Source organism: Salvelinus fontinalis, chromosome 33 (assembly GCF_029448725.1).
Source record: "Salvelinus fontinalis isolate EN_2023a chromosome 33, ASM2944872v1, whole genome shotgun sequence".
NCBI classification, from domain to species: domain Eukaryota; kingdom Metazoa; phylum Chordata; class Actinopteri; order Salmoniformes; family Salmonidae; genus Salvelinus; species Salvelinus fontinalis.
Genome location: NC_074697.1, coordinates 31,083,385 through 31,109,060, shown reverse-complemented (window position 1 = coordinate 31,109,060; position 25,676 = coordinate 31,083,385). Strand labels below are relative to the sequence as shown.

General features: G+C 45.3%; 1 protein-coding gene and 1 pseudogene across 1 annotated transcript; one reads left to right on the top strand and one right to left on the bottom strand.

Moving 5' to 3' along the window:
* The window catches only part of LOC129832012 (transcription elongation factor SPT6-like), a 31,055-nt pseudogene extending 11,261 nt beyond the window's left edge, over positions 1-19,794 (top strand).
* A 1,133-nt stretch (positions 19,795-20,927) lies between these two features.
* Positions 20,928-25,495, bottom strand: LOC129832011 (uncharacterized). Its single transcript, XM_055895722.1, has 4 exons — positions 24,505-25,495; positions 24,268-24,400; positions 23,951-24,085; positions 20,928-23,082 (listed from the first exon to the last, which is right to left on the bottom strand). Exons 1-4 carry the CDS (start codon positions 25,073-25,075, stop codon positions 21,573-21,575), a joined length of 2,349 nt encoding a protein of 782 aa, XP_055751697.1. The 5' UTR covers positions 25,076-25,495; the 3' UTR covers positions 20,928-21,572.
* Positions 25,496-25,676: the final 181 nt, after the last annotated feature.

Genomic DNA, 25,676 nt, shown 5'->3' with positions numbered 1-25,676 from the left:
AAGGTTTGTTATATTTGGAGCATGTGACAAATAACAATTGATTTGATTTGATTTGACTTACAGTTGACCAGGGCAGCTCTAGCAGGGCTGAAATTTTACAAACTGATTTGTTGGAAGGATGGCATCCTATGATGGTGCCACATTGAAAGTCACAGAGCTGTTCAATATAGGGAAATCTACTGCCAATGTTTTTCTATGGAGGTTGCTGTCACGTTCCTGACCTTATTTCCTTTGTTTTGTCTTTGTTTAGTTGGTCAGGACGTGAGCTGGGTGGGCATTCTATGTTATGTGTTTCTATGTTGGGTTCATTTTCAATTAGCCTGATATGGTTCTCAATCAGGGGCAGGTGTTTTACGTTTCCTCTGATTGAGAACCATATTAAGGTAGGCTGTTCTCACTGTTTGTTTGTGGGTGATTGTTCCTGTGTCAGTGTTTGTGCCACACGGGACTGTGTTCGTTCGTTCGTTCGTTCGTTCGTGTGTACGTTCCTGTTCGTGCGTTCTTGTTTTATGTTCTCAAGTACAGGTCTGTTCAAGTCGTTTTGTTATTTTGTATTTTGTCAAGTGTTCTTCGTGTTCGTCTTTCACAAATAAATATTCTATGGATACATACCACGCTGCATATTGGTCCGATCCTTGCTCATCCTCAGACGAGGAGGAGGACGGGCGTTACAGAATCACCCACCAACCAAGGACCAAGCAGCGGGGTAACAGGCAGCGGCAGCAGGAACAGAGTCTGGATTACACTACGTGGGAGGAGATCGACAGGTGGGCGATCGACCCAAGGAGAAGGCCGGAGCCCGCCTGAGATTCTCTGGAGCAGTGTGAGGAGAGAGACCGGCGAATGGAGGCAGCACGACGACGCGGTAGGAAGCCTGTGAGTCAGCCCCCAAAAATTATTGGGGGGGGGAGCTACAAGGGAGTGTGGCGAAGTCAGGTAGGAGACCTGCGCCAACTCCCCGAGCTTACCGTGGAGAGCGAAAGTACGGGCAGACACCGTGTTATGCGGTAAAGCGCACGGTGTCTCCTGTACGTGTGCTTAGCCCGGTGCGGGTTATTCCACCTCCCCGCACTGGCCGGGCTAGATTTAGCATTGAGCCAGGTGCCATGAAGCCGGCTCAACGCGTCTGGTCTCCAGTGCGTCTCCTCGGGCCGGCATACATGGCACCAGCCTTACGCATGGTGTCCCCGGTTCGCCAACACAGCCCAGTGCGGGTTATTCCACCTCTCCGCACTGGTCGGGCTACGGGGAGCATTCAACCAGGTAAGGTTGGGCAGGCTCGGTGCTCAAGGGAGCCAGTACGCCTGCACGGTCCGGTATATCCGGCGCCACCTCCCCGCCCCAGCCCAGTACCACCAGTGCCAACACCACGCACCAGGCTTCCTGTGCGTCTCCAGAGCCCTATGCGCCCTGTTGCTGCTCCTTGCACTAGCCTTGAGGTGCGTGTCTTTAGCCCGGTACCACCAGTTCCGGCACCACGCACCAGGCCTACTGTGCGCCTCAGCCGGCCAGAGTCTGCTGTCTGTCCAGTGCCGCTTGCACTGCCCGTCTGCCCAGTGCCGCCTGCACTGCCCATCTGCCCAGTGCTGCCTGCACTGCCCGTCTGCCCAGAGCCGCCTGCACTGCCCGTCTGCCCAGCGCCGTCCGCGCTATCCGTCTGCCCAGCGCAGTCTGAACTGCCCGTCTGTCCTGAGCCTTCAAAGCCGCCCGTCTGTCCTGAGCCTTCAGAGCCGTCCGTCAGTCAGGAGCCGCCAGAGCCGTCCGTCAGTCAGGAGCCTTCAGAGCCGTCCGTCAGTCAGGAGCCGCCAGAGCCGTCCGTCAGTCAGGAGCCGCCAGAGCCGTCCGTCAGTCAGGAGCCGCCAGAGCCGCCCGCCAGACAGGAGCAGCCAGAGCCGCCCGCCAGACAGGAGCAGCCAGAGCCGCCCGCCAGACAGGAGCAGCCAGAGCCGCCCGCCAGACAGGAGCAGCCAGAGCCGCCCGCCAGACAGGAGCAGCCAGAGCCGCCCGCCAGACATGACCTGCCAGAGCCGTCAGCCAGCCATGACCTGCCAGAGCCGTCAGCCAGCCATGACCTGCCAGAGCCGTCAGCCAGCCATGACCTGCCAGAGCCGTCACTCAGTCCGGAGCCGTCACTCAGTCCGGAGCCGCCCCTCAGTCCGGAGCCGCCCCTCAGTCCAGAGCCGCCCCTCAGTCCGGAGCCGCCCCTCAGTCCGGTGCCGCCCCTCAGTCCGGTGCTGCCCCTCAGTCCGGTGTTGCCCCTCAGTCCGGTGCTGCCCCTTAATCCAGTGGGGTTAATATGGTGGGTAGCCATTAGGAGGAGGCCACGGAAGCGGGGATTAACTATGGTGGGGTGGGGACCACGTCCAGAGCCAGAGCCGCCACCGTGGACAGATGCCCACCCAAACCCTCCCCTATAGGTTCAGGTTTTGCGGCCGGAGTCCGCACCTTGGGGGGGGGGGGGGGGGGGGGGGTGTTACTGGCACGTTCCTGACCTTATTTCCTTTGTTTTGTCTTTGTTTAGTTGGTCAGGAAGTGAGCTGGGTGGGCATTCTATGTAATGTGTTTCTATGTTGGGTTCATTTTCAATTAGCCTGATATGGTTCTCAATCAGGGGCAGGTGTTTTACGTTTCCTCTGATTGAGAACCATATTAAGATAGGCTGTTCTCACTGTTTGTTTGTGGGTGATTGTTCCTGTGTCAGTGTTTGTGCCACACAGGACTGTTTTCGTTCGTTCGTTCGTGTGTACGTTCCTGTTCGTGCGTTCTTGTTTTATGTTCTCAAGTACAGTTCTGTTCACTTCGTTTTGTTATTTTGAATTTCGTCAAGTGTTCTTCGTGTTCGTCTTTCACAAATAAATATTCTATGGATACATACCACGCTGCACATTGGTCCAATCCTTGCTCATCCTCAGACGAGGAGGAGGACGAGCGTTACAGTTGCATGGCTGTGTGCTCGATTTTATACACCTGTCATCAACGAGTGTGGCTGAAATAGCCGAATCTACTAAAGGGATGTCCACATACTTTTGTATATAGTGCATTAACATTTAGAAGTAGTTCCTTCTCAGGTTTAGGAGAGTTGAGTGACTGCTATGCTAACTCCCGTTACCCCCACGGCATCTTTCACCCTACGTGTTGCCATGGTATTTTCATTATTTTGGTTACAATGACCTCTTCAACACATATATGCAGTCAATCCACAGCCATACCCTGGCTGAAATCAGTTGATGATAGGACTTTTAAATGCAGCAAGTATAATATAATATCACTCAAAGTTTTCCAAAGTCAATACTTTGTAGAGCCAATTTTTGCAGCAATTACAGCAGCAAGTATCTTGGGTTATGTCTCTATAAGCTTGGCACATCTAGCCAATGGGATTTTTGCCCATTCTTCAAGGCAAAACTGCTCTAGCTCCTTCAAGTTGGATGGGTTCCGCTGGTGTACAGCAATCTTTAAGTCATACCACAGATTCTCAATTGGATTGAGGTCTGGGCTTTGACTAGGCTATTCCAATACATTTAAATGTTTCCCCTTAAACCACTTGAGTGTTGCTTTAGAAGTATACTTAGAGTCATTTTCCTGCTGGAAGGCGAACCTCCGTCCCAGTATCAAATCTCTGGAAGACTGAAACAGGTTTCCCTCAAGAATTTCCCTGTATTTTGCGCCATCCATCATTCCTTTAATTCGGACCAGTTTCCCAGTCCCTGCCGAGGAAAAACATCCCACAGCATGATGCTGCTACCACCATGCTTCACTGTGGTGATGGTGTTCTCGGGGTGATGAGAGGTGCGTTTACCTTGATGGCCAAAAAGCTCAAATTTAGTCTCATCTGACCAGAGTACCTTCTTCCATATGTGTGGGGAGTCTCCCACATGCCTATTGGCTAACGCCAAACGTGTTTGCTTACTTTTTTCTTTAAGCAATGGCTTTTTTTCTGGACACTCTTCCCTTAAGCCCAGCTCTGTGAAGTGTACGTCTTAAAGTGGTTCTGTGGACAGATGCTCCCATCTCCGCTGTGGAGCTTTGAAGTTCCTTCATGGTGCTGCTTGCTTGGTGGTGCCCCTTGCTTAGTGGTGTTGCAGACTCTGGGGCCTTTCAGAACAGGTGTATATATATACTGAGATCATGTGACAGATCATGTGACACTTAGATTGCACACAGGTGACTGAAGGTAATTGGTTGCACCAGATCTTATTTAGGTGCTTCATAGCAAAGGGGGTGAATACATATGCACGCACCACTTTTACATTTAAAATTTGTTTAAAAAAATTTAAACAAGTTATTTTTTTTCATTTCACTTCACCAATTTGGACTATTTTGTGTAAGGCCATTGCATGAAATCCAAATAGAAATCCTTTTCAATTACAGGTTGTAATGCAACAAAATAGAAAAAACACGAAGGGGGATGAATACTTTTGCAAGACACTGTACATATATTTTAGAGGCTATTTACACAGAAAATTAGTATAAAACTGTTTTAATAATTATATGACAATATTTTAGGTTGACAATAATTCTATTACACATTTTTTTATATATCACATGCCTTTCTTTAATTTTAATGCATAAGTATAATCAGGATTATGCCTCTACTGCCATTCATTTCAATTAGACTGGTATGGATTTCTCCCTGGTCAATATTGCTGTAATTTGCACCCCATTCTGGAACTTTGAGGGTTTAAGACATGGCCCCTCTAGTAATTTAATACGATTTCTGTGTTTATGACTTAGTTATTATTCACTGCAAACCTCTTTGTCCGCAGAGACACCCGTGTTCTGTGCCCTGGTGAACGGTGACGGAGAGGTGGGGGATTTCCTCAGGCTTCCTTACTTCCTGAAGAGGAGGAACGCATGGAGGGAGGATGAAAGGGAGAAAAAGGTATTTATGAAACCAAATCAAGTGTGCATCCTAAATGGCACCCTATTTATATTGACATTTTTCCTAAATGGCATGCTATTTATATTGACATTTTAGTCATTTAGCAGATGCTCTTATCCAGAGCGACTTCCAGTAGTGATTGCATACTGGTAAAATGTTGTGCGCTATGTAGGGAATAGTGTCGATTTGGGACACAGGGCAAGAGTTTTGACAAAGCTCAGATAACCATACCATCCAATGTTGACTAATATTTGTCCATGTTCTAATATTTGTCCTACCATACCTTTAGATCCACGATATTGAAACCCTGAAGAAGTTTCTGAACAGCAAGAACCCTCACATCATCGCTATAGCTGGGGAGAACAGGTTTGCAACCCTCTCCTGCTTGCTTTCACCTGTGGCCTTCTTAGACTGCTGTTTGAAGAAGGTTACTAACATGACTGAGGATGTATTCCAAGCTGCATCCTATTCCCTATATAGTGTACTAATTGGGTTCCATTTAGGACTTATCCTGAATGTTTGTAACGTTCCTTCCTCCACTCCTTGTGCAGGGATGCCCCGATGGTGATTGAGGACATTAAACGCACTGCCAGTGAGCTGGAGCAGGAGTACTCCTTCCACACCATTGGCGTGGAGCTGGTTGACAATGAACTGGCCATGCTCTACTTGAACAGCAAGAAGTCAGAGGTCAAGTCCTGCCCTCTTTTCCCTAAACATGTTTTTTTTATTCTCACAAGACAAACATTTCCTCATCTCAATTTGTTCTACATTGGATGTATTCTACATACTGTACCTCCCAAAACTCTCTGAGTGGTCCAAAATGCGGTTTTAAATCTGTAATGTGTATTGCCAATGACTGTAATATTGTGGAGTGAGTGACACTTCAATAGATTTTCTCTTAACTCTACATATTTTTCTATTTCTCCAATCCACAGCCAGATTTCCGGGACTACCCCCCTCTCCTGAGACAGGCTGTGTCTGTGGCCAGGAAGATCCAGGACCCCCTAGTGGAGTATGCTCAGGTGTGCAGCAGTGACAATGACATCCTCTGCCTCAAGTTGCACCCTTTGCAGGTACTAATGACATCATCCAGAATGAGTTCCTAATAGGGCTCTGGTCAAAAGTAGCGCACTATATAGTGACTAGGGTGCCATTCAGGACGCTACCCCTGTCTACATTTGGCCAGTGATGGTTGGGAGATCATCATCACCTAGCGGCGGCTCTGATGAAAACACACAGGTGGTTTACAGAGATCCTTTAGAAACCCCTTTCTTGAACTGCATTGTTGGTTGAGGGCTTGTAAGTAAGCATTTCACGGTAAGGTCTACACCTGTTGTATTCGGCGCATGTGACAAATACAATTTGATTTGATTTGTAACAAACCATTTTTTATAAAATCATGAAAGTGGCCATTTTAGGCCCTATTTAGACCTACTGTATCCGTGAACCATACATGATACAGACAACATCTTGGTGTCATTATACTCCTAACATTGTGCTCTAAAATATAGAGTATTGCTACATTCTGAAATACAATTTTACATGTGAATTTATTAAACATAACTATTCATATTTATGTCTCAAAAGTACCCTTTTTGATTTTGTTCATTTTTAGACAGATTGTTTTAAACAATATACTCTACAAGTGCATCACATTTCCAGAGTGCGTTAAAGTTATGATACATTTTATGAGCACCGCCAACACAGTGAATGGGAAAATGGATTCGAAGAGAACTTCCTCTGCTGGTGACTTGCTGAATGTGCAATCCTACAGGAGGGCTGTGATTGGTTAATGACCTAGAATGTCAATGTATAAAATGGATAATTTCTTCAAAAGTAACAGAGAGCCCACTTTTAAAATGTTATGTGTTTGACGAGTATATTGTTCCAAACACCAAGATGTTGTCTGTAACATGTATGGTTCACTGACCATAGGGTCTTACAGGAGGCAGGTATAGCTCTTAAAATGCACTAAAATGGTTCTAAAAAAATATTTGTGATGCAAATGTAAAAAGTGTGTTAAACATCTTTCCACCCAATTAAGTTTTTATGTGAGAATTCCCCCAAAGATCTGTGATAACATACATATTTTCGGGCAATGCTGGCGTGGAATCTCCCAAATGCAGAAGTGTAGTTGACGGTACCTGATAATCATAGTCTGGTTTGAATCAAAGTCTGTGAATCAATGTGCCTGTAAAGAGTGAGTCTGACTGTTCTCTGTCTGCCTCCCACACAGGAGCATGTAGTGAAGGAGGACCTGCTGAATGCTCTGTACTTTGAGTTTATCAACCGGGTAAATGAAGTGGGTGTGGATGTGAACCGGGCAATGGCCCACCCCTACACCCAGAGCCTGTTGCAGTACGTCTGTGGCCTGGGGCCCAGGAAGGGATCCCACCTGCTCAGGGTAAGACATAGATCACTTGAGGCATCTAGATTGCAAACATGTTAATACAATGTAATTACAGTGTTACTACACATATATAAGAGAAACAATATACCAAGTGTTACCAGATAGAATTGATCAATATACAGTAGCAGTATGTACCTATATGTTTTTATTATTACAGTATCTTAGAATAATTCAGTACTCTACTGCAAACTTTTTCACTCAGGCCCCCTTCCAGCATTGTGGAACATCCCGTGCCCCCCCTCTGGACACACGTGCGCACCACGTCTATTTCTATGGGTGCAAGCACTGTTCATGACACAAACGGTTCACACCCCTCTTGTTGGCGGAGAGAACATTTTGCAGGTTTAAAGGTCATTTTCATGCAAATATATACATTTTGCCATGCCTAATGTGTATTCATGTGATATCTGAGTGACTCAAACATTACAACAAAGTCTATGAGCTAAAAAATGTTGCTAAAAACGTTAGCTGACATGGGCTAGTTGATCAACTGGACATTTCTGACAAGTTATAAATAGCTCTCTAAGGTATGCAATGACAGACATGACAAGAGAAAAACTGATGATGCACTTCCTAATTTCTAAATTGCACCTTGTGCTTCTACTATTACAACCCTATAGTTTGGGAACCACTGCTCTACTGTACTGACTTCTGAACAGATACATTTGCATGTACATTTATCCCTCTGTTTCCAGATCCTGAGGCAAAATAACACTCGTCTGGAGAACCGCACTCAGCACACTCGTCTGGAGAATCGCACTCAGCTGGTCGCCATGTGTCACATGGGCCCCAAGGTCTTCATCAACTGTGCTGGTTTCATCAAGATTGACACAGCTTCTCTGGGAGATAGGTCAGTCTCAGAACATTGGGCATGGTCATTCATACAATAGTGCAGAAAATACCTGAGACTAAAAAACATATTTCTATTCGAAATTCAACTCATAATAGAAACAGTGAATAACTTGACAAAAGTACTTTTGTTGACATCATCACACAGCCAATTCACTAAATAACTGAATCCTTGACATCAAGTGTCTCTCCCTACCTGCAGTACTGACTCCTATATTGAGGTTCTGGACGGGTCGCGGGTGCACCCAGAGACCTATGAGTGGGCCAGGAAGACGGCCGTTGACGCTCTGGACGCTCTGGAGTACGATGAGCCGGCCGGAGCACTGGAGGAGATCCTGGAAAACCCGGAGCGGCTCAAAGACCTGGACTTGGATGCCTTCGTTGAGGAGCTGGAAAGACAGGTCAGTGTGGGAGATGTAGGCTGTGTCTCAGAAGTAGTGCACTATATAGGGAATAGGATGCCATTTGGAACACCCATTGTCCTACTCTGGGTGGTTATGAAGAGCTTGCATACTCTTGCATACTCCTCCTGATCTGAGGACATTGTAGTGCTCACTGTTTGAAACTCTCTGTGTCCACAGGGTTATGGTAACAAGGGCATCACCCTGTATGACATCTGTGCTGAGCTGAGCTGCAGGTACAAAGACCTGAGGTCCACCTACAGAGGACCTAACACAAAGGAGATTTTTAACCTGCTCACCAAGGAGACACCAGAGACCTTCTACATCGGCCCGTACTGTTCCTTCTCAACCAGGGTATTATTGATATCTCTTTCAAAGTGATGTGTTAATACGCACACTGCCAGGTTTTTTTTGGTGCAGGGAGTCACAGACCCAAAGTTGACATAGTAGAAAACATGTATAAATCCTTTACTGGAATCTCAACACTGTCTGTCCTGTCCTGCCGCTTTAGGTAAGTTTATTACCAGTGTGGTGACAGGCATTGCTCACCGGCGCCCCCAGGGGGAGAGTTATGACTAGGCCATAAGGAATGATGAGACAGGTCTGTGGCAGTGTCCTCTCTGTCAGCAGGACAACTTCCCTGAGCTCAGCGAGGTGAGAATCATATATGCTCCATATTCTGCTGCAATCTATACTGACAGTCAATCTGAAGAGTGGTGTGTTATGGGTTTTAAATTCCTAGATTATTATTTGTTGCTATATTTATATTGCCCACAGCTGTCTTTTTGATCAACAAAGTCTGACATAGCCTCTGGTCTCTCTGGCAGGTGTGGAATCATTTTGACAGTGGCTTCCTGCCCTGGCCAAGCTATTGGGGTCCGCTGTCGCATGGACAACGGAGTCACCGGCTTTATCCCCACCAAGTTCCTCAGTGACAAAGTGGTCAAGCACCCTGAAGAAAGGGTTAAGGTATCACGGTAGTTTCCCCAAAAATATCTCTCAATTTCAGTATAACTAATAGTCATATAACACTTTAACTTGAACCTGCTGTAGGTGGGCATGACAGTGCACTGCAGGATCATGAAGATTGACATTGAGAAGCTCAGTGTGGATCTGACCTGTCGGACGTCAGACCTGTCGGATAAGAACAACGACTGGAAGCTTCCCAAGGACACCTACTACGACTTTGACACTGAGACAGAGGATGTGAAGCAGGAGGAGGAGGCCAAGAAGAAACAGCAGAGAACAAGTGTGTACCTGTCTGAAATCGCTAGATGGAGAACATAGCTGGAGTTGATAAATGGATCAAATGACATTTTGGATTCATCTTTTATTATTGGTTGATTGTGGTAACAGATTAAGCCTTGTCCTGGAATAAGAAGCATGTTCATTGGAGATTCGCCATTTAAAGTGTTTTTTAGTCCAAGGCTATGCTACGTGTGTCTGGGAAACCAGCCCTAATAATATAATACCAAACCCTAAATACAGATTTCCACTCCCTATAGCCTACATTAAGAGGGTGATAGCCCACCCATCGTTCCATAACATCAACTTCAAGCAGGCAGAGAAGATGATGGAGTCCCTGGACCAGGGAGATGTGATCATCAGGCCCAGCAGTAAGGGAGAGAACCACCTGACTGTTACTTGGAAGATTGCTGATAGCATCTACCAGCACATTGACGTACGAGAGGAGGGCAAAGAGAACGCCTTCAGCCTGGAACATACCCTGTGGATCAACACTGAGGTCAGCTCCATTCACAGGCTTCTTCGTTATGAAGCAGTATATGCCTGTATAAATAGAATCCAAAATGGCACCCTTTCCCTGTATAATCCACAGAAGTAGTGCACGATGTAGGGAATAGGGCGCCATTTGGCACGATACCAATGTGTTTCACTTTTTTAATAGGTTGTGTGACCTTTTTCTCAGGAATTTGAAGATCTGGATGAAATCACAGCCAGATACGTTCAACCAATTGCTGCGTTTGCTCGCGATCTGCGTGGTCACAAGTATTTTCAAGAATGCAATGGTGGAGACCGAAAGGTAGGAACAAGGATATACTTTCTTTCAATTCACAGTATCATTGTGTATGGATATGTCTTTATGTGTGCATCAGTCTATCTGCCAGTTTGTGTGTGTTTGAGAGAGAGGGGGAATAAGAGATACAGAGACAGATGGGATAGAAACCTTTTCAATTTTCTTCAATTGATCATCAGCTGCCGTCCGTGTTTTTTGAATTGCAGAAAATGGAGGAGGTCTTGGTGAAAAGCAAGGAGAAGCCTACATTCATCCCCTACTATGTGTCTGCCTGTAGAGAGCTGCCAGGGAAGTTTCTGCTCGGTTACCAGCCCGGCGCAAAGCCAAGGTTACCACAGGACTGCTAACCACACCTCCCGCTGCCTTTGTCATTTAAATCAACACCCATTCATAGGATGCATGAATTTGCATAGAAATACAAATGCTGGAGATGCGCTTGGCTTCATTTTTTTCCATGTGCAATTGACGCCCTAAATAGAAAAGCTATGGTGTTTGAAATGGAACTGCCCCACCCAAACCCAAACACAGAATGTGTGTCAAGACAGTTGGGGAAGCATATAGTGCCTGTTTGCCTCTGCCGCTGTTGCCTGCCAAAAGCAAGAGAAATTATTGGTGCTTGCTTAGAGACATGACAGAACATGAACATAAACATTAACTCTTACTTACCTCTCTCACTCGCTCAGGAGGGTTTGTCACATTATCCACAGTAATCATCACTGTTCAGTGAACCTTCATAAATACAGTAATGTGGTGTTGTAATGTCACATAATGTACAGTTCATTAGGAAAGTATTCAGACCCCTTGACTTTTTCCACATTTTGTTACATTACAGCCCTATTCTAAAATGGATAAAATATAGTTTTTCCTTCATCAATCTACACACAATGCCTCATAATGACAAAGCGAAAACAGAAATACCTTATTTACATAACTATTCAGACCCTTTGCTATGAGACTCAAAATTGAGCTCAGGTGCATCCTGTTTCCATTGATCATCCTTGAGATGTTTCTTCAACTTGATTGGAGTATATAAAGTCCCACAGTTGACAGTGCATGTCAGAGCAAAAACCAAGCCATGAGGTCGAAGGAATTGTACATAGAGCTCCAAGACAGGATTGTGTCGAGGCACAGATCTGGGGAAGGGTACCAAAAAATGTCTGCAGCACTGAAGGTCCCCAGGAAAACAGTGGCCTCCATCATTCTTAAATGGAAGAAGTTTGGAAACACCAAGAGTGTAGAGCTGGCCGCCCGGCCAAACTGAGCAATAGGGGGTGAAGGGACTTGATCAGGGAGGTGACCAAGAACCCGATGGTCACTCTGACAGAGCTCCAGAGTTCCTCTGTGGAGATGGGAGAACCTTCCAGATGGACAACCATCTGTACAGCACTCCACCAATCAGTTCTTTATGGTATAGTGGCCAGACGTAGCCACTCCTCAGTAAAAGGCACATGACAGCCCGCTTGAAGTTTGCCAAAAGGCACCTAAAGGGCTCTCAGACCATGAAAAACAAGATTCTCTGGCCTGATGAAAACAAGATTGAACTTGTAACGTCTGGAGGAAACCTGGCACCATCCCTACGGTAAAGCATGGTGGTGGCAGCATCATGCTGTCGGGATGTTTTTCAGCGGCAGGGACTGGGAGAATAGTCAGGATTGATGGAAAGATAAACGGAGCAAAGTACAGAGATCCTTGATTAAAAGGACCTCAGACTGGGGCGAAGGTTCACCTTCTAACAGGACAATGACCCTAAGCACACATCCAAGACAACGCAGGAGTGGCTTTGGGTCTCTAAATGTCCTTGAGTGGCCCAGCCAGAGCCCGGACTTGAACCCAATTGAACATCTCTGGAGAGACCTGAAAATAGCTGTTCAGCAATGCACCCCGTCCAACCTGACAGAGCTGGAGAGGATCTGCATGAAGAATGGGAGAAACTCCCCAAATACAAGTGTGCCAAGCTTGTAGCGTCATACCCAAGAAGTCTCAAGGCTGTAATCACTGCCAAAGATGCTTCAACAAAGTATGGAGTAAAGGAGGGGGATTTCTAAATTTGCAAGAATTTGTTATTATGGGGTATTATATGCAGATTGATGAGGAGGAGGGAAAAAACTATTTAATCCATTTTAGAATAAGGCTGTAACGGAAAGAAATGTGGAAAAGGTCAAGAGTTCTTAATACTTTCTGAATGCACTGTAGTGTTATTGTTAGAATGTCAATCAGAATGTCATGACTTTTCTCTGGCATGCAGGGTTGAGTTTTTATTTATTTATTTTATTTCACCTTTATTTAACCAGGTAGGCTAGTTGAGAACAAGTTCTCATTTGCAACTGCGACCTGGCCAAGATAAAGCATAGCAGTGTGAACAGACAACAACACAGAGTTACACATGGAGTAAACAATAAACAAGTCAATAACATGGTAGGAAAAAGAGAATCTATATACAATGTGTGCAAAAGGCATGAGGTAGGCAATAAATCGAATAATTACAATTTAGCAGATTAACACTGGAGTGATAAATCATCAGATGATCATGTGCAAGAAGAGATACTGGTGTGCAAAAGAGCAGAAAAGTAAATAAATAAAAGCAGTATGGGGGTGAGGTAGGTAAATTGGGTGGGTAGTTTACAGATGGACTATGTACAGCTGCAGCGATCGGTTAGCTGCTCGGATAGCAGATTTTTAAAGTTGTTGAGGGAGATAAAAGTCTCCAACTTCAGAGATTTTTGCAATTCGTTCCAGTCGCAGGCAGCAGAGAACTGGAAGGAAAGGCGTCCAAATGAGGTTTTGGCTTTAGGGATGATCAGTGAGATACACCTGCTGGAGCGCGTGCTACGGGTGGGTGTAGCCATCGTGACCAGTGAACTGAGATAAGGCGGCACTTTACCTAGCATAGCCTTGTAGATGACCTGGAGCCAGTGGGTCTGACGACGAACATGTAGCGAGGGCCAGCCGACTAGGGCATACAGGTCGCAGTGGTGGGTCGTATAAGGTGCTTTAGTAACAAAACGGATGGCACTGTGATAAACTGCATCCAGTTTGCTGAGTAGAGTATTGAAAGCTATTTTGTAGATGACATCGCCGAAGTCGAGGATCGGTAGGATAGTCAGTTTTACTAGGGTAAGTTTGGCGGCGTGAGTGAAGGAGGCTTTGTTCCGGAATAGAAAGCCGACTCTAGATTTGATTTTGGATTGGAGATGTTTGATATGAGTCTGGAAGGAGAGTTTGCAGTCTAGCCAGACACCTAGGTACTTATAGATGTCCACATATTCTAGGTCGGAACCGTCCAGGGTGGTGATGCTAGTCGGGCGTGCGGGTGTATGCAGCGAACGGTTGAAAAGCATGCATTTGGTTTTACTAGCGTTTAAGAGCAGTTGGAGGCCACGGAAGGAGTGTTGTATGGCATTGAAGCTCGTTTGGAGGTTAGATAGCACAGTGTCCAGGGAAGGGCCGGAAGTATACAGAATGGTGTCGTCTGCGTAGAGGTGGATCAGGGAATCGCCCGCAGCAAGAGCAACATCATTGATGTATACAGAGAAAAGAGTCGGCCCAAGAATTGAACCCTGTGGTACCCCCATAGAGACTGCCAGAGGACCGGACAACATGCCCTCCGATTTGACACACTGAACTCTGTCTGCAAAGTAGTTGGTGAACCAGGCAAGGCAGTCATTAGAAAAACCGAGGCTATTGAGTCTGCCGATAAGAATATGGTGATTGACAGAGTCGAAAGCCTTGGCCAGGTCGATGAAGACGGCTGCACAGTAATGTCTTTTATCGATGGCGGTTATGATATCGTTTAGTACCTTGAGCGTGGCTGAGGTGCACCCGTGACCGGCTCGGAAACCGGATTGCACAGCGGAGAAGGTACGGTGGGATTCGAGATGGTCAGTGATCTGTTTGTTGACTTGGCTTTCGAAGACCTTAGCTAGGCAGGGCAGGATGGATATAGGTCTGTAACAGTTTGGGTCCAGGGTGTCTCCCCCTTTGAAGAGGGGAATGACAGCGGCAGCTTTCCAATCCTTGGGGATCTCAGATGATACGAAGGAGAGGTTGAACAGGCTGGTAATAGGGGGTGCGACAATGCGACAGTTTCAGAAATAGGGGGTCCAGATTGTCAAGCCCAGCTGATTTGTATGGGTCCAGGTTTTCCAGCTCTTTCAGAACATCTGCTATCTGGATATGGGTAAAGGAGAAGCTGGGGAGGCTTGGGCGAGTAGCAGCGGGGGGGGGCGGGGCTGCTGGCCAAGGTTGGAGTCGCCAGGTGGAAGGCATGGCCAGCCATTGAGAAATGTTTGTTGAAGTTTTCGATTATCACGGACTTATCAGTGGTGACCGTGTTATCTAGCCTCAGTGCAGTGGGCAGCTGGGAGGAGGTGCTCTTGTTTTCCATGGACTTTACAGTATCCCAGAACTTTTTGGAGTTAGAGCTACAGGATGCAAATTTCTGCTTGAAAAAGCTGGCCTTTGCTTTCCTGACTGACTGCGTGTATTGGTTCCTGACTTCCCTGAACAGTTGCATATCACGGGGGCTCTTCGATGCTATTGCAGTTCGCAACAGGATGTTTTTGTGCTGGTCGAGAGCAGTCAGGTCTGGAGTGAACCAAGGGCTATATCTGTTCTTGGTTCTGCATTTTTTGAACGGAGCATGCTTGTCTAATATGGTGAGGAAGTAACTTTTAAAGAATGACCAGGCATCCTCAACTGACGGGATGAGGTCAATATCCTTCCAGGGTACCCGGGCCAGGTCGATTAGAAAGGCCTGCTCGCAGAAGTGTTTCAGGGAGCGTTTGACAGTGATGAGGGGTGGTCGTTTGATCGTGGACCCGTGGCGGATACAGGCAATGAGGCAGTGATCGCTGAGATCTTGATTGAAGACAGCAGAGGTGTATTTGGAGGGCAAGTTGGTCAGGATAATGTCTATTAGGGTGCCCATGTTTACGGATTTAGGGTTGTACCTGGTGGGTTCCTTGATGATTTGTGTGAGATTGAGGGCATCAAGCTTAGATTGTAGGACTGCCGAGGTGTTAAGCATATCCCAGTTTAGGTCACCTAACAGAACAAACTCTGAAGCTAGATGGGGAACGATCAATTCACAGATGGTGTCCAGGGCACAGCTGGGAGCTGAGGGGGGTCGGTAGCAGGCGGCAACAGTGAGAGACTTATTTCTGGAGAGATTCATTTTTAAAATTAGAAGTTCGAACTGTTTGGGCATAGACTTGGAAAGTATGACAGAACTTTGCAGGCTATCTCTGCAGTAGATTGCAACTCCTCCCCCTTTGGCAGTTCTATCTTGACGGAAAGTGTTATAGTTGGGTATGGAAATCTCAGAGTTTTTGGTGGCCTTCCTAAGCCAGGATTCAGACACGGCAAGGACATCAGGGTTGGCAGAGTGTGCTAAAGCGGTGAGTAAGGCAAACTTAGGGAGGAGGCTTCTGATGTTGACATGCATGAGGCCAAGGCTTTTTCGATCACAGAAGTCAACAAATGAGGGTGACTGGGGACATGCAGGGCCTGGGTTTACCTCCACATCACCCGAGGAACAGAGGAGTAGTAGGATGAGGGTGCGGCTAAAGGCTATCAAAACTGGTCGCCTAGAGCGTTGGGGACAAGGAATAAAAGGAGCAGATTTATGGGCGTGGTAGAATAGATTCTGGGCATAATGTGCAGACCAGGGTATGGTGGGGCACGGGTACAGCGGAGGCAAGCCCAGGCACTGGGTGATGATAAGAGAGGTTGTATCTCTGGACATGCTGGTCTCAATGGGTGAGGTCACCGCATGTGTGGGGGGTGGGACAAAGGAGGTATCAGAGGTACGGAGAGTGGAACTACGGGGTCCATTGCAAACCAAAACAATGATAACTAGCCTGAACAACAGTATGCAAGGCATATTGATATTTGAGAGAGACATACAATAAGGCATAAAGTGATTGCAGGTCATGATTGGGAGAGCTAGCTAAAACAGCAGGTCAGATAACAGCAGCTAGTCAGCTAACACAGCAGCAGCAGGTAAAAATGGCGACGGCTAGGCAGAGAGGGTCGGATTAACTACACACAGATCCTGAGTTAAAGCACAGAGCCGACAGATAAAACATAAATAAACAGAATGGAGTACCGTGAATTAATGGACAGTCAAGCAGGCATAAGCTATGTAGCCAAGTGATCATAGTGTCCAGGGGGCAGCCGTAGATGGAGTAGTGAGGCCTCCACTAAGCTAGCCCGCGGCGTTTAAAGTTAGTAGCCCGGGGGGGTGGTCTGCTCAGACGGAGGGGGTCTGCTCAGACGGAGGCCGGTTGAGGGCACAGCGGATGGGGTATTTGTCTGCAGACCAGACGTGGTCGTGTCGACAGAGAATCCAAGCCGGATGGCGGTGGCGAAAGAGAGGTTGTGAGTTGTAGAATTGTGTTTGCTAACTGGTGCTAGCTTCGTGATTCAGTTTGTGACTGTCACGCCTGAGGGGTTCAGATACAGAGGACACATTTTTCCCACAGTCAATGGACTTTTCTAATGGTTCAAAGACCATTTACAGGATCCAGTGGCAGATCAGAGCATATACAGAATGCTGCCTTAGAAATGCCTCACAGTTAAACATACAGTCCAGGGTAATCATGCTCTAATGACAGATTCACTTCTGTTATCTGATTTTTGGTATTTCTCCCACAGGTATTACTCCCAGCAGTAGAACACGAACCCCAGCCTCTATCAATGCCACGCAATATTAACATTGCAGGTCAGTTTAGAGCAGGGATGATACTAGTATCTCCATATTTTTCCCATGGCAAAAATGAAAACACAAAGCAGATCTTACTCTTTGGTCCTTTAAAAACCTGCTGTATGTAAAATACTGTGTGATATAGCTAGAAAAATAAATACATGTGACTCTGGATGACAACATGATGTTTGTTTCCAGCATCAGGGCTCTTTTCCTAAAGAACTTATATCCGCTTTGTGTTTTGTTTCTTGCCACGATACTAACGAGTATCGTGATAGTGGTATTGTCCAGGCCCTAGGTCAGTTACTGTGTATACTTACTCCCCAGGATCTCTATGGCTATAATATACTGTATGTTACCTCAATTGGTTTTTATCATTTCATGCATCCTAAGGTTGGAATCAGCAACATTTTAAGGACTTTTAAGAAGCAGTTTCTCTGTTTAATCTTCTAATGTATAAAGTTGTATGTGTTGTGTATGCCCTATGTCTCTGTCACTCAGATCTGACTCGTGCAGTGAACGTCCTCCCTCAGAACATGACCTCTCAGATGTTCATTGCCGCTGTAACGGGCCAGGGCCAGAACCCCAACACCACACCTGCCCGGGTGGGCATCCAGCCAGTACGGCTACACTGGGGACAGCAGCGGTGGCGGGGACAGCAGCAGCGCCTATCACGTACGTTTGGAATACACAGACGCTTACTGTATATCTGAATGTCATCACGAAAACTTTTTGAAAACGATCAGTTTTTCATGTTTATGTTCAACATGAGCCCTTCTTTTTTCTGTCCCAGGTGTTTGCCACACCAGCTCAGCAGCCCATTGCTACTCCCCTTCTGACGCCCAACTATTCATACACCACCCCCAGCCCCAGCCAGCAGCATACTATCACCGCGCCGCAGTACACCAGCAGCACTCCCCAGTCCTCACACGGGTCACAAGGACATGGACACCGCCCTTCCTCCTTCACACCAACATCATCATCCTCTTCCCGCCACCACAGGACACCAACACCAAAGTAAGTCACTTCTCAAAACTAACTCTTAGACAGAATTATCCAAATAGAGAAACTATTTCAATTTGGGTAATTCAAATGAAGAGACTATGGTCCATGTATGTAGCTGGGCACTTAGAGAGGATTTCTTACAGAAGTTTCCAACCGCAGATAACTTAGCTCTAATTATTCAGGAAGCATACAACTGCTAGATTGCGAGTGAGTAAGTAAATAGTGAGTTATCTTCTCCATGCTCCCAACCCTCAGGGCAACTTCCCACACAGCAGTGGACTGGGGCAAGATGGCCGAGCAGTGGCTCCAGGAGAAAGAGGCAGAGCGCAAGAAGACGAGGCCCAGAATGACCCCACGACCTTCTCCCAGCCCCATGATTGAGAGCATGCCAATGTCCCTCGCTGGAGACGCCACACCGCTGCTGGATGAGATGGATCGCTAGGTCCAGAGGAGACTTTCTTTCTCCTGATCCCACTGTTACTCACCCCTACTGCACTGTATATGAACTGGACTCATTATATAATACTGCATACACTTCACTGCTTCAGTGGGTCACATTGAAGGATAAGAAGATGGTGACCAACATGGATGACTAAATTGCACATGGAAAATGTATTTGATAACAGTGGTTTGTTTCAAATTCACCTAAAGAAGATGGTTGTAAATGTTGACTATCACTTCTTTGGCAGCACTGTTCCTCACTTGCAATTTTTGTTGAATGTACTGGAAACAATGACAACTGCATGCCTTCTTTAAACCAGGTTTTAAGCGTATTAACTTCAAATGCATGTGATGCAACAAAAACCAATAAACTATGTATTTCTGAATCACACCCGAGGTTACTGTAACATGCTATATGAATATTAACCATCTCTCAGTAGGGGTTCGAAAAGGCCATTTCTAGTACCATGTATATTATATCTACTGTATACTATTTTATCTTTGTCACATGGGTCTTACGCCATTTTAATAGCTATCTTGTTAGTTTCTGGATTCATATCAAGTTGCTGCTTAGTGTATTGCATGAGAGCTGACTGGTTATAGGTTTTAGCCTACAGTAGCTATACAAGCTTCATGTCTAGTCGGTGTAACACAATGAAGAACATTGACAGTATTACTTGGAAGTGTTGAACAAAATAGGTATAGGACCTCAAGCACTTTTACAATTGTATTCTTTTTTTTACTTTGAATGTTTTTAGTATTTTTAAATGCATTGCCGACTGTGGTCTGTGCTTACTGTGCTACATCAGCATATTCACATTACAGCTACTGTCCTGTAATATACAGTACACTTAAATGTTATCCTCTATCAATGTATTTAATCCATATGAATGTATTTTAAACCTATCAAATTAACTTCCTGTAGTTGAATAAAGTCATGTAAGAACAGTGTCAGTCATTTTCAGTATTCATCATGTTCTCATGTAATCCATTAACAAAACGAGTCCATAACAAATAAGAGATCTATCAGTGCCAGCCTGCAGTACTAATTAAAGCTGTATATTAGCATTGTTGAATGCCTTTCCTTCATAAAATTTTTTTTATACAGAAGACCCTCTTGTTTCTTTGTCAACAGAATAATTCTTACTCACAAGTAGTCAGACCATACAAAATACAGTATGATTCCATTCAAAAGACCATCGAAAAAAAAGGACAATGCAGATGATTTAATATTATGTGATATGAGGTGAGAAATGATTATACTGTCTCAGATCCAACTAGCCTACTACGTTGCCAGTACTGCTTAAACATTCTGTTCCCCCCAAACCAAGCTGGTCTGAATGCTTGGGTCTAGTCCCAGTCTGGAACACCATCAGTTGCATCAAAGTCCCCTTTGTTATTAAGCTTTGAATACCAGTCACTGCTTACTGAAGTGTCCAACTGTTTTACTATTACCCTAGCTGGTGTTTTCAGTCTGTAACATATTCTGGCAATTTATTGTAAAATAGCTAAATTAAATCAAGAAACAACAGACAAGAAACAAACGACAGAAACAGAAATTGCATGTGAAAGCCGAGAGCTGTTTATGTTCATTATCTTTAAGTGGGAAATACCAAAAAATTGTGCACCTTCCATAAACTGCTGGACATAATTACAGAAGTTATTCTAAACATCTGTGTCTGTACTCTGTAAAGTAAGCTACAGTATAATATGTCAATCTCATTCTGTAAAACTTCTCAGAGTAGCATGTGAGAATCAGCTGAGGGATTTGAGCCTCAGGGTTACAGGTTCTTTACAACCCTCGTTTAGGTGGGGAGAATAGAGTTCACAATGAGCACATAATCCTTTTTGAAGAATGTGACCCCTTTCATCAATATGCCTTATATCGCATTGGAAGAGACTAGAGGTCCAAAGTCCCACACAGAACAAAGGAAATAGTATTTAAACCTGGAAGAAGGCTCAGCTTTCTTGGCTTGGAGCCTGTCTGTGTATACAATATGGCAAACATCGTTTGCAGAAAAGTACAAGTAAGCAGTTTACGGGTAAGCAGATGAAATGGCAAACTCCCTGAACTTGGAATTCTTTAATTTCTTCCGTATTAAATATTCCCTGCTGTCTTGGGAGTACAGTATATGCCTACATGTACAAAAGGGAATGTGTTATTAATGAATACAACACTTTTAGAATTCATTGCACTCAATATATGCTTCTTTCCAATATTTTATTAATCATTGGTGTTTAAATGCACATACATCATTACAAAACATTATCCTGATCCTTCATGCACTTGTTACAATTCCTGTTGAATAGTGGCACAAATGTTGATTTGACAAAACACACAAGATGACAACTAACACATAATACACCTACGTCTGAGTCTGCATAGCAGGTTTTTCTGATAGTCAAGAGCTAGGCTAGTTATCTAGGACATCATTGCATTCTTTCATTCTATACTAGAAATATTGTTAGTATGAGTCTCATTGTGGTGGTTTTCTCCTTTTCTTTCTACCTAGTCTCTCTTCTGTTTTCTGGACAGTGGATTTTATTGAACTTATGTGCTGGTCTGCACAGGGAAGAGGGCCTGTTCTCTGTAGTTCTCCGATTCCTGTAGATTGAACTCTCCTACTTCGTCAACTTTGGATGAGATTGCTGACGCTGAGGGTGTCAGACTTATACTTGTCATTATTTCTTCAAGTTTAGTTTCATGCTCATTATGGATAGGAACCTCATCCTTGACAACAGTGGTTATGGTCTCATGTTTACTTTTATTTCTACCCTCCCTCTCTTTTGATCGTTGTCTTCTCCCAGTCACAACGGGGACGCTGGCTGTTGTGGTGAGAAGTCCCGTTTCACTGTGACTCCCTATGCTCTGTGGTGCTAGTGTCTCTGCCTGCTCTGCAGCGACTACAGTGGTGGTTGTTCATTACACCAGCGCTGTCAGTAGTGACTGTATGAAGGGCATCTTCAGTGGGATTCTGCAGAGATGTTCCCGCAGCCAAAAGAGTTGGTATGATTTTCCCCCTCTTCTTTCTTCCCTCTCTCTCTTTCAGCCTGTGCCTTTTGGTCTCACTGAAAGTCGAGCTTACAGTCGTAGTGGTATTGGACCTCTTCTCATTGTGATTTTCTGGTCTGTGTGACACAGGCTGCCCTGCAGTGCTCACAGTAGTGATGGTGGTGACGGCTGGAGCACTTGTGCTCTCAGTAGTGATCACTGCAAAATCCTCTTCAGTGGGGTTTCTGAAAGTAACAGCCACCATGGGAAGAGTGGAAGTGATTTTCCTCCTTTTATTTCTTTCCTTTCTCTCTTTTGACCTGTGCCGTTTGCTTTTGATAAAAGTCACAATGGGGGTGCCGGCAGTAGCCGTAACAGGGCCCTTTTCACTGTGGTTCTCTAACCTTTGTTGCGCAGACTGATCTGCAGAGATTATGGCAGTGCTGGTAGGGACGGTCTGGGTGCCAGAGCTCTCTGTTGTGGAAGTTGGGAGGACCTGTTTAATGGCAGTATGGTATGCAACTCCTTTAGGGGTGACAGTTGGCGTTACGTTGCTCTGTTTTTTTCTCCCTTGCCCCTTTCTTGACCTCTGCCTTTTGGTTTTCTGTGTGGTCACAATGGGTGTGCCAGTGGTTGCAGAGAGAGACGCTGCTTCTGTGGGATCCATCAGAGCCGGGGTTTCCAGCATTGTCTGCTCCTTCTTGACAGCAGTGACTGAGGTGACAGATGTTTCTGCAGCACTTTCTTCATCTACACGTGGTTCATCTCTCATGACATTATTAGAAAGCTCCTCTTTCCCTCCACGATCTATTTCACCATGACAGAAACTGTTGACATTTCTATTCAACTGGTCATCATTCTCAGGCTCATTCACAAAGTTACTCTTGTCGACAGCGTCCTCTGCTTTGGTAGGACTAACCATAGTCCCTTCCTCTGCTCCTTTTGAGACTGAGTTGATTTTCTGCTTCCTCTTACTCCCTTTTCCTTTCCCTTTCCTCTTCTTGTTATTTTTCTTATTTTTCCCTCCAGTGTTCTTCCTCTTCTTCTTCTCTGAGGTCTGTGTCTCTCCTTTGGTGGTGTCTGTAGCCGAGCCCTGAGAGGTGGAGACGGTGGCCAGAAATTTGATGAAGTCTTCAGCGGCGGTGACCATGTTGCTGAGAGAGGGCTCCTCGGGGCCAGTGGTCTGGGAGCCGGACACAGTGGACTGTGTTGTGCTTTCAGGATTGTACTGCTCTGTGCCTGTTTTCTTTGTCTCTTTCTGTACCAGAGGAGCCACAGTCAGCACATCAATAACGTCAATGCCTCCGAAATCATACGGGATGGACTCTCTAGGCACTGCAACCAGGAGCTTGTCATACTTTTTACACCTGTGTGGATAACAGAGATGGAGAGAGGTTTAAGATGTGCTCCCTGTAGTGTACTACAAAACCACTTAAAAATGTTTGGATTGTTATTTCTTGTTTGATTTTGTTGATTATTTGAATTGTATTTGCAAGACATTCTAGTTCACTGTTACACGGAACCCAAACCAGCTGCGCGCGTGCGCCATCGTGCGCTATCGTGCATAAATGTATTTTGCTCCCCCCCACACCAAACGCGATCACGACACGCAGGTTAAAATATCAAAACAAACTCTGAACCAATGACATTCATTTGGGGACAGGTCGAAAAGCATTCAACATGTATGGCAATTTAGCTAGTTATCTTGCACTTGCTAGCTAACGTTAATTAGCTAGCTGAATCGTTTCTAGTCATCGCTCCTCCTTCCAGGCTTTTTCATCTTTGAACTTATATGGTGATTGGCATCTAACTTACACTTTTACCACGATGACAGGCAAAACATTTCATCTTTCAATCGCCCACGTGGGTATAACCATTGAGGAGATGGCACGTGGGTACCTGCTTCTATAAACCAATGAGGAGATGGGAGAGGCAGGACTTGCAGCGTGATCTGCGTCAGAAATAGGAATGACTTCTATTTTAGCCCTTGGCAACGCAGACGCTCGTTGGCACGCGCGAGCAGTGTGGGTGCAATAATTGAATAGCATGGATTTCTAAATGTATTTTGCGACGCTTGTGCATGCGACGTTTCCGGTCTGGTCATCATGTTAGCGCTAGTAACATAAGCATTTCACTGCACCTGCCATAACACCGGCAAATCTGTGTATCTGACCAATAAACTTGTATTTGATTTGTAAGCGCGTTATTGAAATCTACAGTAAATACTGTACTTACACGCCATACCAGTGGCGCTCCACACATTGCTCTTCATATATGAACTGGAAACAGGGCACCTCGATGACATTGAAGAAAGCCTGACCAACCACCCTGGAGGAGGTGTCATTGACTTTCCTCAGACACTCCTTCAACCTGCACAGACAGTGTGACAAAGAGAAAATGTCCCACTCCAGCTTACTGTAACCTGTTTGGATGGTTTGACAGTCAGTACATCATATAATTGGTTTCAGCCTTTAACTGTCTAACATAATCACTCAAGTGTATGAAGCTCATAAACAAAAAAAGGCGTTCCAACTATAATGTAGGAAACTCACGCATTATCGCAGTCACAGTGACTAAGGGGATGCCACTTGAAATTGGTATAGCTGTACTTTGAGGAAAACGCATGGATGACGTAGGGGCAGTGGTCATGAACGCGGCAACAACTGTCAGTCGCTGTGAACTCTCCTACAAATAGAGTGTATATTAAAACAGTTGAAAGCCTAAATGTGTTCAGAATAGTTAATCATGCATCTAAAATACAGAATAATATCAAACTTCACGCAACCTACCCAAATGGTCATAATTATCAGCCATGTTGCCAGCTCCACACCACAGAGTTCCAGGATAAGTGAATCCTCGCTTGGATCTCCGTATCACCTGCTTGCCATCCTCCTGGACAGAATTCTCTCTCCTCTCATTCGGTGTCTGTGCTTTTGGCGCGGCTATCCTCTCCGTGGTGACCGTCGTGCGCTTTGATGTCCTTTGGAACGCTTGACAGTTGTATTTGGCTTCTGCCATGTCTGTAAAACTAAACTCCATATCTCCTGGGTTGTTTCTCTGGTGCTTCAGTCCTAATCTACACACATGCATGAATGACTTCACCTGCATCTGGTTGATGGTTACTGAGCAATCCACCAGTTTACCTGCCGGGTCACGCACGGAGCGCACCTCCTCAATTCCGTCTGACACTTGGTAAAAGCAATTTCCCCCCATGCCTGACATTTTGGCACAGAAAGTGCTGTTGAGCATGAAAAACACATCTTTACTCTGTTTCTCTGCATCTAGAGAATAATTGGGGAATTCTCCTTTGACAAAGTTCCTGTCCAGATAAGACAGAAAGAAAAAAAATACCGACCACATTACTTCTGATGGCACTTTCAGCACCACGCGCACTGAGACAGCACCACTACTGTTCCCGGGCTCTCGCCAAAACCGGCTTTATAATGACACTTCTAGTGGCGCGATTATTAATACGATGACTGACAACAATGGGAGGGGTCTGACACATAAAATGTACCCCTTGAGTGGACGATTAAACCCTTTCCATTTTTCAACAGAATTCATTGAGACCGTGTGGTCAGGCTAATTTCAGAATGTGCGCAGACTGATGCTTAGTAATATAAACATAAAAACAAGGCTAATGTACAATTACTAGCAGTTCAACACGAAAATAATCAGTCTACTTGTGCCTGAATTTCGTTACATCCAAATGAGACAATAACTACAGGAAAGTATATTAACAAGGCACATTTTTGCGTGCGTCTTTGTTTCTTATACGCATTCAATTTATTTATAGGCGAATAATCAAAGAAAGCAGAACCGATTGGGTTAATAGGATGGCGTGAACTACTGCTGCCAGCCTAGGCTACTCTGCAGTGCGTTGACCGCAAGTTACCTTCCCGTCCCCTTTTCATAAAAAAAAAATCGAGATTTAATTTTGGTGACGCTGCTAGCAAGGAGG

Coding starts and splice junctions, on each gene's coding strand:
- LOC129832011 (XM_055895722.1), bottom strand. CDS start 25,075: ATGTGGTCGGTATTTTTTTTCTTTCTGTCTTATCTGGACAGGAACTTT. Junction 24,401..24,504: donor TGATAATTATGACCATTTGG/GTAGGTTGCGTG, acceptor CTCTATTTGTAG/GAGAGTTCACAGCGACTGAC. Junction 23,083..23,950: donor GAGCGCCACTGGTATGGCGT/GTAAGTACAGTA, acceptor TTATCCACACAG/GTGTAAAAAGTATGACAAGC.